We start from the raw sequence: 13456 nt of genomic DNA, 5'->3' as shown, positions 1-13456 counted from the left end.
ATTGCGTCATACCCACGTTACCCTCGGTTTCCGGGTTTATTTTGTAGAAACCATGGAAACACCAAAGACGTTTTTTAATAGACAATGGAACAACTGTTTTGATATATTTATAGACAGAAAACTAATTGTTGTTATATAGCTCAACACGTTTAGTCTTATTGTTTAAATCTAATTTTCTTGATGTTTTGCGAGTACCATACTTTACCATGCCTCAGAGAAAAACACTATTTTGTCAGGTAGCTAACATAGTATAATCAGATGCAGCTTTATTTTTAGTAACAGTAATACAGAATTTACTCCATCATACAACACGATTTATCAACACAAGCCATCCAGTATTTAACATGATATTCTAAAATCGATCTATCTTTCTGCAGTGTGTCTCAAACAAGTGTCTCACAGCAGCCACCGAGCGAACACACAGAGTAACGTTATAACATCATTTTCGGCACACTCAAATATATATGATAAACAGAGCTGTGTTACCTCATACTCATGACCGGAAAAGCAGAAGTGGCGCTGGCGACTGTGTCATAATAAAAGTTCCGCTGCTCGTGAAGCGTGTGTTGCGCAATCGCTCCAGCGGCCTTGTTCAGCTCCCACAACACTCGGTCCTGCTCTGCTTCATACTACAGTAACGTTAATAATCGCATCCATGAACATGATTTTTTCCCGAGTCCTATCCCTATTCTTTTCCACCGGCCGTTGAGGTAAACATGTCCCACATGTCCCAAGATTCCGCGCTCAAACTTGGCGCCATCAAGATACGCCTTTGTTTTGAATAGACCTTTAGCGGACAGAAATCCTACAAATTGTACCTTTAAGCGAACAGCTGTTTGCATAAGGTTTAAGGAAAAAAAAAAAAAAAAAATTGTGAACTTAGCATTTATTAGTGAACGTTACTACTAGGCCTTTTACACAATTAGATAAACCGTTCATTCAGTACATCACATCAATTTACCTCTTTCTTTATCGTTTACTTCCTCTTCTTTTTCATCCCTGCATCAAAGGGCTTCAGTCTTTTTGACATATCTATAGGACTATAGGCCCTAATGTTAATTTATCATGGATCATGTGAATTCAGTCATCCGTCACAATCATGTAACTTCCCCCGTGTCTACACTTACTCGGCGGGGAAGATGGGTGAAGATTGGTTGACTACAGGTGAATCTCTAGTTGTCACTGATGATTGTCATTTGAACCTTTCAGGATTACAATCCGCCTTCAGAATGATATGTTTAATTATTTCAGCTGCTGTGAGAGAAGGCTATAAATGATCCACTACCAGCAGCATCCTCACAAATAGCCTACTAGCTGAGACTCGTTCTTTCTGTTTTCAGACGTGGCGTAATGACGCAAAGACGAACGGCTGCATGCTCAAATTTCCCGTGAAAATCCACCAGTACTGATTTAATTATAAAACATTATTACAAGCTCACCGTTGTGAATCAGGCTAAGATAAGGAGATTGTTTTGAAAACTGGCTGGTTTTGTACTTGCTCAAAAATTTATTTTAGATCATTTTTAACCCAAAAAAGTTACAGACTGCAGCTTTAAATAGTATTATTAACAGTATTATTATTAAAATAAATAAATAATAATTTTGGTGCCCCTATGGATGAGTGGCACCCCTAGCATTTCCCTATTCTGCCTATGCGGCGGGCTGGCCCTGGCCTTAGATGAAATCAACTGAAAAGACATTAAATCTCTCTTGTTACAAACCAGACTGACTTTATTTCTGTAATTCGTCTACAGTTTTTCTTGAGAATTAACTAGGTTAATTAATTAGGTTTAGATGCTAATGTTTTATTGAAAATCTTTGGTCACCATTATGGTGATCTGTGTTTGTTTAGTTGGCCAGTTTGACTCTTGACTTTTTATGTCAGTTTGTGATCTTTGTAGCAGTGTTTAACAAAACATAATTTGTTGCAAAAGAAGCCATAAAGAGAGATTATCAGATGACAGTTATTATAAAGAAAAATTATTGATTAATCTGATAACTGACTAAAAGTAGCTATTTCGTATTAATATATTTTCACTAACACTATTTTGATGCCACAGATCAGACATTATGAATTTAGATTTTTCACTACATTGTGGTAATTATGCCACAGTGCATGCTGGGAGTCATGAGTTTTATAATATGGTGGCTCCCAGCATGCATTGCGGTATGAAGCATGTCACCATTGTTGAGATTCGTGTGCTGATTCTTGATGTCTGTGTCTGAATAAAGCACCATTTGTTTAAAGAGGTATCTTTTTTTTTTTTTCTTTAAATTAACTGCATTTTTGTTTATAACATTGACATATGGAAGTTAATTAATGCCAAATGTTTTTGAAATAAAAAAGCTTGTTGAATTGCACTAATTGAAAAAAAAGTTTAACCACAAATTTAGTGGTTCAAATTCGACAGAAAATTCATCATTGGACATCTGGGAACTGCAGGAATAGCAGTAGAGCACTGACACATGATCTCCATCTGCCTTACCAGCAGGTGCCGCTAGCGTTTGTAGATGAACACTAGACTAACGGGTAGAGAGAGTCATTCATTAACAAAAATGGATTTACAGATATGGACCAAACAAAAAGTATGTGTGATGATTATCAGGGCCAGTATGCATGTGTAAAAGCTGATAAAAGACAATAAAGCTGTGTTTACATTTAATTAAATGTCTTAACGATTACTTTCCCTATAGCCTACACGAAAGCAGCTTTCTCTACTGCAATCGGGATTGTAACGTTGTTCCCTCTGATGCTATAATACAGATCAAATATTACATTTGGAAGACAGGATATATTGCTCTCGGCTGTTTAGTTTCCCAAACTTTATATCGTCTGTGCTGCAGTACTGGGGTTTCCCTCATACGACATACTCCAGGATTATGTGCCCCGCCGTGGGGACATATAAAACACTTAACATGGCTTAATGTACAAATACAGTGATATAAAAGACCAAACTCACACTATACTTCACATACACAAACCCCACTGCTGTCTGAATCTCTGAATCACACGACACACTGATGTTAGACATGATTCAACTCAAATGAAGAATCTGAAATCACAGAAAAAATGCTTGCATTATATATAATATATTATTTAATTAATACATTTAATATATTCAACAATAATTTAAACATCTGGAAAAGGTCATGTAAAACCTAATCTATTTCTCATCACAATATTTAATGTAATGGTTTTCTGCAATTAATGACTTACAACTTCAGTGACTCAACTCTGTTCCTCACAAAAAGCTCTCATATTTCAGTCGACTTTAGCATACAGACAAATGTATTACCTGGAAATTAATAAGCTGACCATTAAAACTGATATAAATTAATATTTGACCAGATCATCTCTCCCAATGATTAGCAGAAAAGAAATGCATCTTCATCAGGGTGTAAAATAATGTATCTGTAAATTATTTCTAAAACTATTCCTTTTTGAGGTGTAATATTTGAAACACTCTCCGTGAGACTTGGCTATACAGCATGGCACAGCGCGCGCCTCTCTGGTTAACATAATTGACAGTGATGATGAAACAAAGCATAAATCCATGGTTTTTTGGTGTATTTTATATAACCACAAAAATACCATATTTAAACTATGGATTTTGTAGCAAAACTATGGTTATTTTGTGCTTTCCATGGAATAACTACAATAACCACGTATTTTGGGTTTTATTCGTAGTAAAACCATGGTTAATTTTCAGAAAGGTACCTTATCCTTCAACGGTTTTCTTTCTTTATTGTTTTTAACATTGTACATTAATACTAAAGACATCCAAATTATGAAAGAACAAATATGGAATTATGTAGTAAACTAAAAAAAAAAAAAAAAAAAAAAGTTATAAACAACATAGAATATGTTTTATATTTCAGATGGTGCAAATTAGCTACATTTAGCTTTGATGACAGCTTGGCACACTCATGGCATTTCCTCATCAGATTCACGAGGTAGTCATCAGCAATGGTTTTCAGTTACAGGTGTGTCTCGACAGGACTTGATTTGTGACATTTCTTGCCTTCTTAATGTGCTTCTTAATCAGTTGTCTTGTGCAGAGCAAGGGTGGGCACAGAGTCAATAGCCCTATTAGTGCTACTACAACAAAGGGCTTTTCACACTGCGCTTAACCCCGGGTTGTCATCGTTCTAAACACCACTTTTAACCCCAGGTAATATAATGTTTAACACTTGTAATTTAAAAGCGGGGTTAGCACTGCTTTTTACCCGGGGTTATGAAACCCTGCTCAGGTGTTAACCCTGCTGTTACATCTCCCTATTAATGTTGTCTAGAGTATGTAAAAGTATGTAAATAATAATTAATAAATTTAGATAAATAAAGAAAATAATAAAATAAAAGAAACAAGTTCAGTTAATGATAACTTGTGTGGTGAGATGAATCAGGCAGAGACAGATTGTAATTAATGCTTTTTAGTATTTCATTATCATAAAGATAATACACCCAGTGGTTTTTACAGGAAAACAGTGTTACGACACTGTCTTTTCCTTCGTCACCTGGTGGTGGCAGTGTGGCGCCTGGATGTGACGTAAATGTCAAATTGGATAATTTATGGGTGGAGAGTATAAATATCTGGCTGATCTACTCAACGGTACTTCCTCTGGTAGAACGTGTTTCTCCAGAGAAGTCATTTGCTCCAACTTGTTTTCAATTTGTTCTTCCCAACCTTTCTTACCCATTGGATTCTTATTTTCTTTTGTTTATTTAATTCCCTAGACATTGTGCTATTTTGTTTGGAACAGATTATTTTGTAATAAACAACATGGCAATTTAAAGAACTCATTTGTTTGTGTGATCCTCTTTATGTGGCGGTCAAGAACGAGCTGGCCGTGACAACAGTAAATCAAGAAATAAATATTTACAGACATGTTGAATAATGATGATTGACATGATAGCTAACCAATCGTGAACCTAAGAATTATGACAGTCAAGAATGAAATAAAGGAGCAAGAGAAACAACCAAAATACACCACAGACGTAACACCCCCACCCTTAAAAACAAACATCTATACCTAATATAAGAACCAAACTGTTACCAAATAACTCATACCTCATTAAACCCGGGATAGAGCATCTGCCACCACATATCCACACCTTTTTTATATTTTATTTCCAGGTTATAATTTTGGATGATGAGGGACCATTTCATCAACCTCTGGTTCTAGTTATTCATGCGTAGGAGAAAAGTCAGTGGGTTATGATCTCTGTAGACAACTACAGGAAGAGTAGAGGAACCAACATATACTTCGATATGTTGAAGTACCAACATTCTCTATTGTTGAATAGTTATGTTGGCTTTTATTGAACTTTTTAGAGAAGTAGCAAATAGGATGATCCCGTCCTTATCCTCCTGTAAAAGTACAGCACCAGCTCCTACTTCACTTACACTGACCTCCAACTTGAACGCCATGGAAAAGTCTGGGTCGGATAACAATGGCTCGCTACACAACAAAATTTTAATGTTATCAAATGCTGTCTGACAATCAGATGACCATACAAAAGCTTTCGAAGGGGTAAGTAGAGCGGTTAACAGAACAGCCACTGAAGAAAAATTCTGGCAAAAACACTGATAATAACCAGCCATACCCAGAAACTTACACAACTCGCGTCTGGTTTTTGGCCCTGGAAATTCACTTATTGCTGTAATTTTTGCTGTAACTGGTCATACTTGTCCTTGTCCTACTTGTTTACCTAAATAGGTCACAGTTGCTTTTGTTGCTTTTCAGTTGCCAATCTCACATTTAGCGAGGTTTAAGGTCAAGGATGCTTTCTCTAGACACTTAAACACAGTCAAATCATCAAGAAAGGCACTACAGTTGGGAACATCAGCAAGCACTAAATTGACCAACTTTTGGTGTTTTTTAATGGGCTGTATATTACTTACTTTAATGTCATGTTGTAGCACATTTGTTAGTGTGGGAGCATCGCCTAAGATGGAAGAAAATTTGTTAAGCAGCTCAACAACATCCTGCCCTTGATCAGTGCTAGGATGAGCTATAAAATTCGACAAATTCACAAGAGTTTCAGAGATTGATAGCCTGGCAGATAATAATGGTGTATCAGACTCCAAAAAAACCCTCCAGGTCAAGCGTCCTCCATAACTCAAACTTTAATAAACCAAAAGTAGAGAAAAACTTTGTTACATTTTTAACAACTGCTTTTACTGTAATTTTGCGCAGAGGAATAGCCTCTGGGTACCTGGTAGTGGTGCACATGATCGTAAGAATCTGGTTACCAGATTTTGACTTTGGTAAAGGCCCCACACAGTCAACTATAATGTGTTCGAAAGGTTCGCCCAACATGGGGATTGGTTTTTCACGAGTTACTGTTAACCACCAAAAATAGAAAGTAAGATCATTTTGTTATTTCTAATACAGGGAACAAATGACATTGTGCTGTTAAAATGACTGCTTTTGTATTATGTTTGTGCATTTTTGTAGGATGTGAAATGTCCTCAGACTGGTGTGAGCAGTGAGAATGGAGAGCCACAGCAGATCCTGGAAATGGTTCAGTGTAATGGATGAGACCCTCCATTACTCCTCCTGCCCTTACTGCCTCATCTGGACTGATGGTGCTGTGGTCTCTTCATCCTCAGTGAGTCCAGAGCCAGCAAGAGTATCTAGACAAAGACCAAAGGACATTGAGGATGTGATTTTGGTCCACTTGGTTCTGATGGTTTCTGTTCATACAATGGAGCTTCAAAAGCATCATCAAATAATGTCATGAATCTTCTGGAAGTCAGGCTCCATTTACTGATATTGTATGAACAGAAACTAGCTGGACAAACTTGACCAAAGTCACCTTTTCAGGGATTGAACAGCGTGAAGGTGAGTAAATAATGACTGAATTTATATGTTTGGGTGAACAAACCCTTTATGCCCCCAAATAGAAACTGTATCAAATGTATGTATGCGTTTATATTAGAGTAGTACTTTGAAAAAGTAAACTTTAAGAAATAAGCAGCTTTGGGCATTTGTGCCCGGGAAACTTTCAAAAAAGTCACATTTACATTTATTTGCATTGGGCAGGTGCTTTTATCCAAAGTGACTTACAGTGCTCTTATTACAGGGATGATCCCCATGGAGTAACTTGGAGTAAAGTGTCTTGATCAAGGACACACTGGTGGAGACGCTGCAGAGATCGAACCAGAAACCTTCTGCTTACCAGCTCAGTGGATTAGCCCATTACAGTACAAAAGTAATGAAGCTACAACAAAAATTAGCATGTAATTGTAAAAATATTAAATGAAATATGGCAAGAAACAGAATTCTGACATGAATTGTAAAATGTTTTAATCTGTTTATTTAGTCATGCTCATGGAGAGCACATGAATGTTTGGAGCAGACACAGCAGCAGCCAGATTGTCCCACACATCTTCTCCCACTCTTGCTTCAAGGTTGTGGGATTCATCATGGTCTTCCTCATCCCCTGGATCAACGATGTCCCCATTGAGAAGAGCAGCAATGAGGGACATGATGGACGGCAAAGACAGGCGAAGGTGTTCATGGTGGTCAGCTGTTTCATCAAAATAAATTATATAATCATTTCATTAATTCATGCATTAATTCATTGCTTGACTGTAAATTGAGATGTTTTCCCCTTGGCTGCATTTGTCTAGTGTGTGTTCATGCATAGCTGTGACAAATGACAAAACAAATTGCATTTTGCTTGTTTTACTAAAACATAATTTTCAGTAAAAAAGTAATATAATTAAGTATTGGTCAGAATTTATCATTATTATTCTGTTGGGGTGTGCTAGCAATGCAATTCATTCTGGGGTAAGTAGTGATACTTACATTTTTCGAGTATAAAATCAACAGTCTTCTCCAAAGATGAGATCTTCGAGCAGCTCTCCGACATCTCCTCTGTGCAGACATTACTAACACTGAGGAAAACCGCACTAGGTAGGGTTGTGGAGTTACTGGTGCTGTGAGGTGTTAGTGCACCTGTCACTCATATCTTTTTATTGCAGAACTTATAATTGCATACAAGATCAGGGAAAATACCATGGTTGTATCTTTAACAATGAACAATAATAATGACAACAACAACAACAAAAACAAATATCATGGGTTTGAATATATATATTTGAACATATATTTGAATAGTTCATCATAATGCATCAAAAATTTATTTATTTTTATTTTATTTATTTATTTGTTATTTATAAGCCTGAGGGATGAAACGAGAGTTAAATTCAACAAGAAAAAAAGGAAAACATAAAGGAGATTTAAGCCACTTTTGCTTGTGGATGAAAATTTTTGCATTTAAAATAAAGAAATTAACAACATATTCAAAAGATCACAGTTTGGGTTTTCGTAATAAAAAATAATATCTTTAAAGATAAAACTGTGCATCAGATTAGTAGAGTTAAAAATATAACAACTTAAATTAACCAAAATTAGAACATAACAATAATTAGAGTAACACCAATAGAATAATAATAAAAAAAAACATGAACAACCAATACCATAGTTCAAAGCAGAAAAAGAAAAAGGAAAGGGGAAAAAAGAAAAAAAACAGGGTCTTACACAAATTAATAAAAATTACACATTAAATACAGTAAAGAATTTGTAGGCCATGCAAATTGCACATTTTGAGAGCTTTTTTTGTTAAGCGAGAGTGAAATTGTAAGTAAATAATGTTTTACTTTTTATCTACAAAAATAGGTTTTTAATTCAAAAATTTACATTTATGAATATAAAATCTACATAGAAAGAGAATTAGGTTTATAATAAAGCAAACATTTGAATCCGCTTAAAAATAAATAAATAAATAAATAAATAAAAATAACAGATTTAGGATTCATTAAAAAACCTTGTAAGGATAGTACTTGAAATAAAATAACTAAAATCTTTCCAGAGCTGAAAAGTATAGTTGCACGACCAAAACAAATGAAAAAGGTTTTCAGCATCATCTGACAAAAAGGAACATTGAGTGTCAAAATCACATCCAATTTTTTTCTCAAGAAAATGACAGAGTAAATATTATGGAGTAATTTAATAGTTATTTCTTTTATTTTGTTAGTGAGGAAAAATCTTTGTTGAATGGACCATGTATTTTTCTAATTTAAATTATCAAAAAGGTTGTTCCAATATGAGACTGCAGGGGGGGCACAGACACTGTTCTCAAGAAATAAAGTTCTTATTTTATAATTACTTCCTTTTTTCCCCATGAAACATATTTCACCAATAGGTGTGTTGACAGGTTCAGGAAAGGGAACTGTTCCTAAAGATAGAGTGATATTTTTGAAAAGAATGCATATGCCAGATGGAATAGCATCCATAACAGCTGCAAACTCTTTAGGAGTTACAGGTATATTATATTCTAAAAGAAATTCTGCATACCTAAAAAGCAGACCATCCTTGCTAAAGAGCTGACTAACATGAAATATTCCGTTACTGAACCACTGATTATAGAACAAAGATTTATTCTTAAATAAAATATTCCTATTGTTCCATATGTAACACCGGTGGGGAGAAAAGTTATGTTTGTAAATAAGAGTCCGTGCCAGAAGAACCTTTTGGTGAAAGTTAGAGAGCTTGACAGGGAGTTTTTGGGTATCATAGTTACACATTAAGACAAATTTTGCAACACCAAAAATGGTCTCCCCACCATTCTTTCCAAGGCATCAGATTGATAGATTTTTTTATCTATGTATGTATATATATATATGTATATATATATATAATATATATATATATTTTCAATTTTTGCGTTATACTTACTTAAACTTACTTCCCCCTATTTGTTGTAATTTGTCTTTTTATCTTTTTCCTTTTTGATATTGATCCTTGATACAACACTGTATGTTATGGTTCTTTGAATTAAAAAAAAATAACCCTTCCTCTCTAGCAGTATTCCTTGTGCCATTTACCGTTGCCCATTTAAGATGATGTGAATGAAAATGAGGCTGTGAGAGATAATTTTAGTTTTTATCATTAGTTCAATAAAATCCCACTTAAGTGTAAAAAAAAAAAAAAAAAGAATTAGCATATTCTTATTAATATTAGAATAGAGTTCTTATGCATGACAAATCACATTTAAAATAACTGAAGAAATATTAAACGTTAGAAAATTGTTATATTAAAAAAAATAATAATTTATTTCCCTGGATCTGACAGGGTGGGCAAGCTGTCAATCATAGCTCCGCCCCTGTTACAGAATTGGGGAAAGTTGCAGCATATGAAAAAATATCATATAGACTATTTGGTTTAGGAGAAAGTGGGGTAAATGCTTGACACTTAATGAAGGTACAGGATAATGATCTGGTGGTGAGACACAAAATAAGAGTGCCATTAATATAACTTTTTCACGTAATCATTTTACTTTTTTAATTAATTATTTATTTCTAATCTGCATGTTTTTTTGTTTGTGGTTGTTGTTTTACTGTTGGTAGCCATTTACTAAGTTGTGTTTGTGTGAAAAGAGAGACCGTTGAGTGATGATTATAAAATGATGTTTAACTTCTTTCACAAAAAAAAAAAAAAAAAAAGTAACCTTTAACATTTATTAGCCTCCATTGAACATTTCTAATGGAAATGAATCAAAGTAGCTTGTTTCTTCTACACTGATTCTTCACATGCTGGTTCATTTCGCACACACAAAGGGCTTCTTTACAGAACAGTTGCCATCATTCCAGTTGCCATCTGTTGCAAGACAGAAAAAAATAGTTGTTTTTATCATTTGTGTATTATAAAAAAACTAAATAATGTTTATTAAGTTTATTTAGTATGCTAGACACAGAAATATTAGTATTTGATGTCTAGAAAACAATCAGCAACAATGTTTTGTGATGAATGTTCACAAAATATTTTTCATTGTGATGAAAATGTTTTTTCTAGCTTCTGGATATACAGTATGACATCTCAACATTGGTTATTTCATGAGCATTAACAGCAGTCACTTACTGCCATAGTTCATCTCAAGGCAGTGCTCTTTTCCAAGATAATTATTGGGATTTCCAGGCGACCATATTTGATAGATCATTTGGGTTCCATCACTCCAGAGCCAAACTCCCTCCTGTGAACAGAAGAGAAAAAACGACAGTGTGTTTATGTCCACAGCTTACATAGCTTAATTTTAATTATCTAAAAGATGATTCCTCATGAACCGTTACCCCACTTTAAACATGTCAGAAATCTAAACAGAAATGAACAAATTATTTCACAGAAAGGGGTATCAGTAAAGAATATGTGAAAACTATGTAAGAAAGGGCTAAATCATTCAGTTATCTCTATCAGCCATACTATTTCACATCGAGTTTCACGATACAAACACTCGAGTATGACATCAGTGGTGCCCATCTCATGGTTGCCACTGCACTAAACTAACTATTCTGAGTGTTAAAAGGCCATTATATTCATAAGAATAATATGCATCTTAATTTAAATCTCCCTCTGTTAGCACAGCAGCCAATCAGCTCAGATGCTGCACTTTTCCGCTGCATATCATATATAGTTTTATTATTGTTTATTATCATTGTTCGGGTGTTGTGCGTCTGTTCACAGTAAGTGTATTATATCTGATCTCTGTAGCGATCGCTTGTGTGTTATGCTTGACCTAGATGTCTATTCTATTTGCTGTCATAAAGTGCGTCAGTTTATTATGGCCAATGATAAGAGATTATTGTGTCTTTAACACAATGTTATGCTGTATATATGTTACCTTTATTCATACTTGCTTATACTGATGTTGTTTTTGTATATTTTGTTTGTATTTGGGTGCAGTTTACTTGTCTAAGTGCTCGTTTTCGAGTTGTAAACAACTTATTACGCATGCGCGCAGAACATGTCCAGACCGAGCACCGCTGATACATAGAACAAATTATCATGTGTATTTCTGTTTAGAACATATAATGTTATTATCATGTATATATTTACTCTGTATTTTCTGTTTTATACACACATACTGAATACACCCATCTAAGACAACTGTTCAACCTTTGCTAATAACTGAGTTGTTGTGGTGACAAATAAACAGGTCACTCCTATATTTCAACCATCTTTGACCAAGTCTCTTACCGGACACCCTGTGGCGGGTTTCAAACCAGCAATATACTCCAATGAGGATGTGCTACCAATAACTTAATCATTTTTTCACTGAGGACCAAAAATAAATAATAAAAACACGTCTATGTTTGTGCATTTTGAAAAATGTTACCTCAGCAGCATCACTGCCTCCGATCCAGGCACGTGTTGTGGCATGAGTTGTGCGTCTAACCAGGTTCTTTATGAAAATGTACTCCTCATGGCTGTGTACAGAAGCAAGGTTCCCATGATTGGCCAAACAGAATTTCTGTAGACTCAGAGACATGAGCAAACACAAAGAACATGTTATTTTAAATTAACATTCCAAAATCTGTGACATGCCTTCAGTTACCATCGAAATAATGTTTACTCACTGTGCTGTTTATTTTTTGTTTATTATTTTACCCGTGAAATCTAAAATCTGCCATTTGAGGTGGGACTACTTTTCTAGAAAAGGTTCTGGTTATACTGTATATAGATTAGATATAACTTCACATAGATAAAGTTAAGTGATCCTCTCATGATAACATGAAGTGTGTTATGTCTGTATTTCCAAACCATTATGATGTTTCAGTATTATCACAGGGATGTATGTTCACATCCTGGAGCTCCATTGTAATTTCTTTACTGTCAACATATTTTTTGTTTTTAAACTGAGGAACAAGTTGAAATTACTTTCCTGTGATAACTGACAGGTGTCACAGATGTTTACAGAGTTAATCCAAGAATATTCTTATATGATTTGTATGTCATATTAGAAGCTGAATGTATCATACCTCGGCTCCAGCCCATGTGTTTTGGGAATTGAAAAACTTGAAGCATCTGCATCCAAAGGCAGACCATCCTTCCTTACAGACTGTTAAATGGAAGTTTTGTTTGTTATTATGTTATTACTGTTAATGACCTTTCATGTAATTAAATTAATAACTTTCATTTAAAGGTACACTATGTAACATTTGGCCCTTTACCGGTTAAAAAAACAAAAAGTCATGCAACATTGTTTTGGTCGTGCTTTGGCTTCACATCAGTGGCGTGCACGGGGGGGGTGGGGTGTGGTTTGAGCCCCTGCCCCTTTGATCGCGGAAGTGAAAGTGTCCTTTGCGGTCGCATTGCCCCCCCTCTGTTGTGTCCTCTTTTCTCTAGCAGACTCTCCTCTGTTCACTGTTTGTTTAAAATGGGCAATTCCCCAGAGGTTGGAGATTCAGCTGCTTCATCTCTTCCTTTCTTGCTCTTGTGACAGCTAACCTGTGCCACTCCCACACCAGACACACGTCAAAGCGGCCGGAGCAACTTTTCTCTATTTACGGATGTGACGAGACACGCACACACGAGTGATGTATGTCGGAAAACCATTCCAACAGGTCTAAGATATAAACACTTATAATAGACTTACCATAGTGAATCAGTG

At 35.2% G+C, this 13456-nt stretch overlaps 1 protein-coding gene and 1 long non-coding RNA gene across 3 annotated transcripts in view; one reads left to right on the top strand and one right to left on the bottom strand.

Annotated features, from left to right (window-relative positions):
- The first annotated feature begins 6190 nt into the window (after window positions 1-6190).
- On the top strand, window positions 6191-10008 carry LOC127510090 (uncharacterized). Its single transcript, XR_007929474.1, has 3 exons — window positions 6191-6846; window positions 7088-7216; window positions 7328-10008. It is a non-coding gene; the product is annotated as an uncharacterized LOC127510090 (long non-coding RNA).
- A 144-nt stretch (window positions 10009-10152) lies between these two features.
- LOC127510050 (galactose-specific lectin nattectin-like) overlaps window positions 10153-13456 on the bottom strand; it is a 97820-nt gene continuing 94516 nt past the window's right edge. The window contains exons 6-7 of one of the 2 annotated variants that reach the window (XM_051889562.1): window positions 10930-11041; window positions 10153-10668 (exon numbers count right to left, since the gene is read on the bottom strand). In XM_051889562.1, coding sequence (XP_051745522.1) covers window positions 10610-10668; window positions 10930-11041 — 171 coding nt within the window. In that variant the 3' untranslated portion in view covers window positions 10153-10609. The remainder of the gene's footprint in view (window positions 10669-10929; window positions 11042-13456) is intronic. The other variant, XM_051889561.1, reaches the window with a different exon arrangement.

The sequence above is a fragment of the Ctenopharyngodon idella genome, chromosome 3 (assembly GCF_019924925.1).
Source record: "Ctenopharyngodon idella isolate HZGC_01 chromosome 3, HZGC01, whole genome shotgun sequence".
Classification (NCBI taxonomy): Eukaryota; Metazoa; Chordata; class Actinopteri; order Cypriniformes; family Xenocyprididae; genus Ctenopharyngodon; species Ctenopharyngodon idella.
This window is presented reverse-complemented; position numbering and strand designations above follow the sequence as displayed.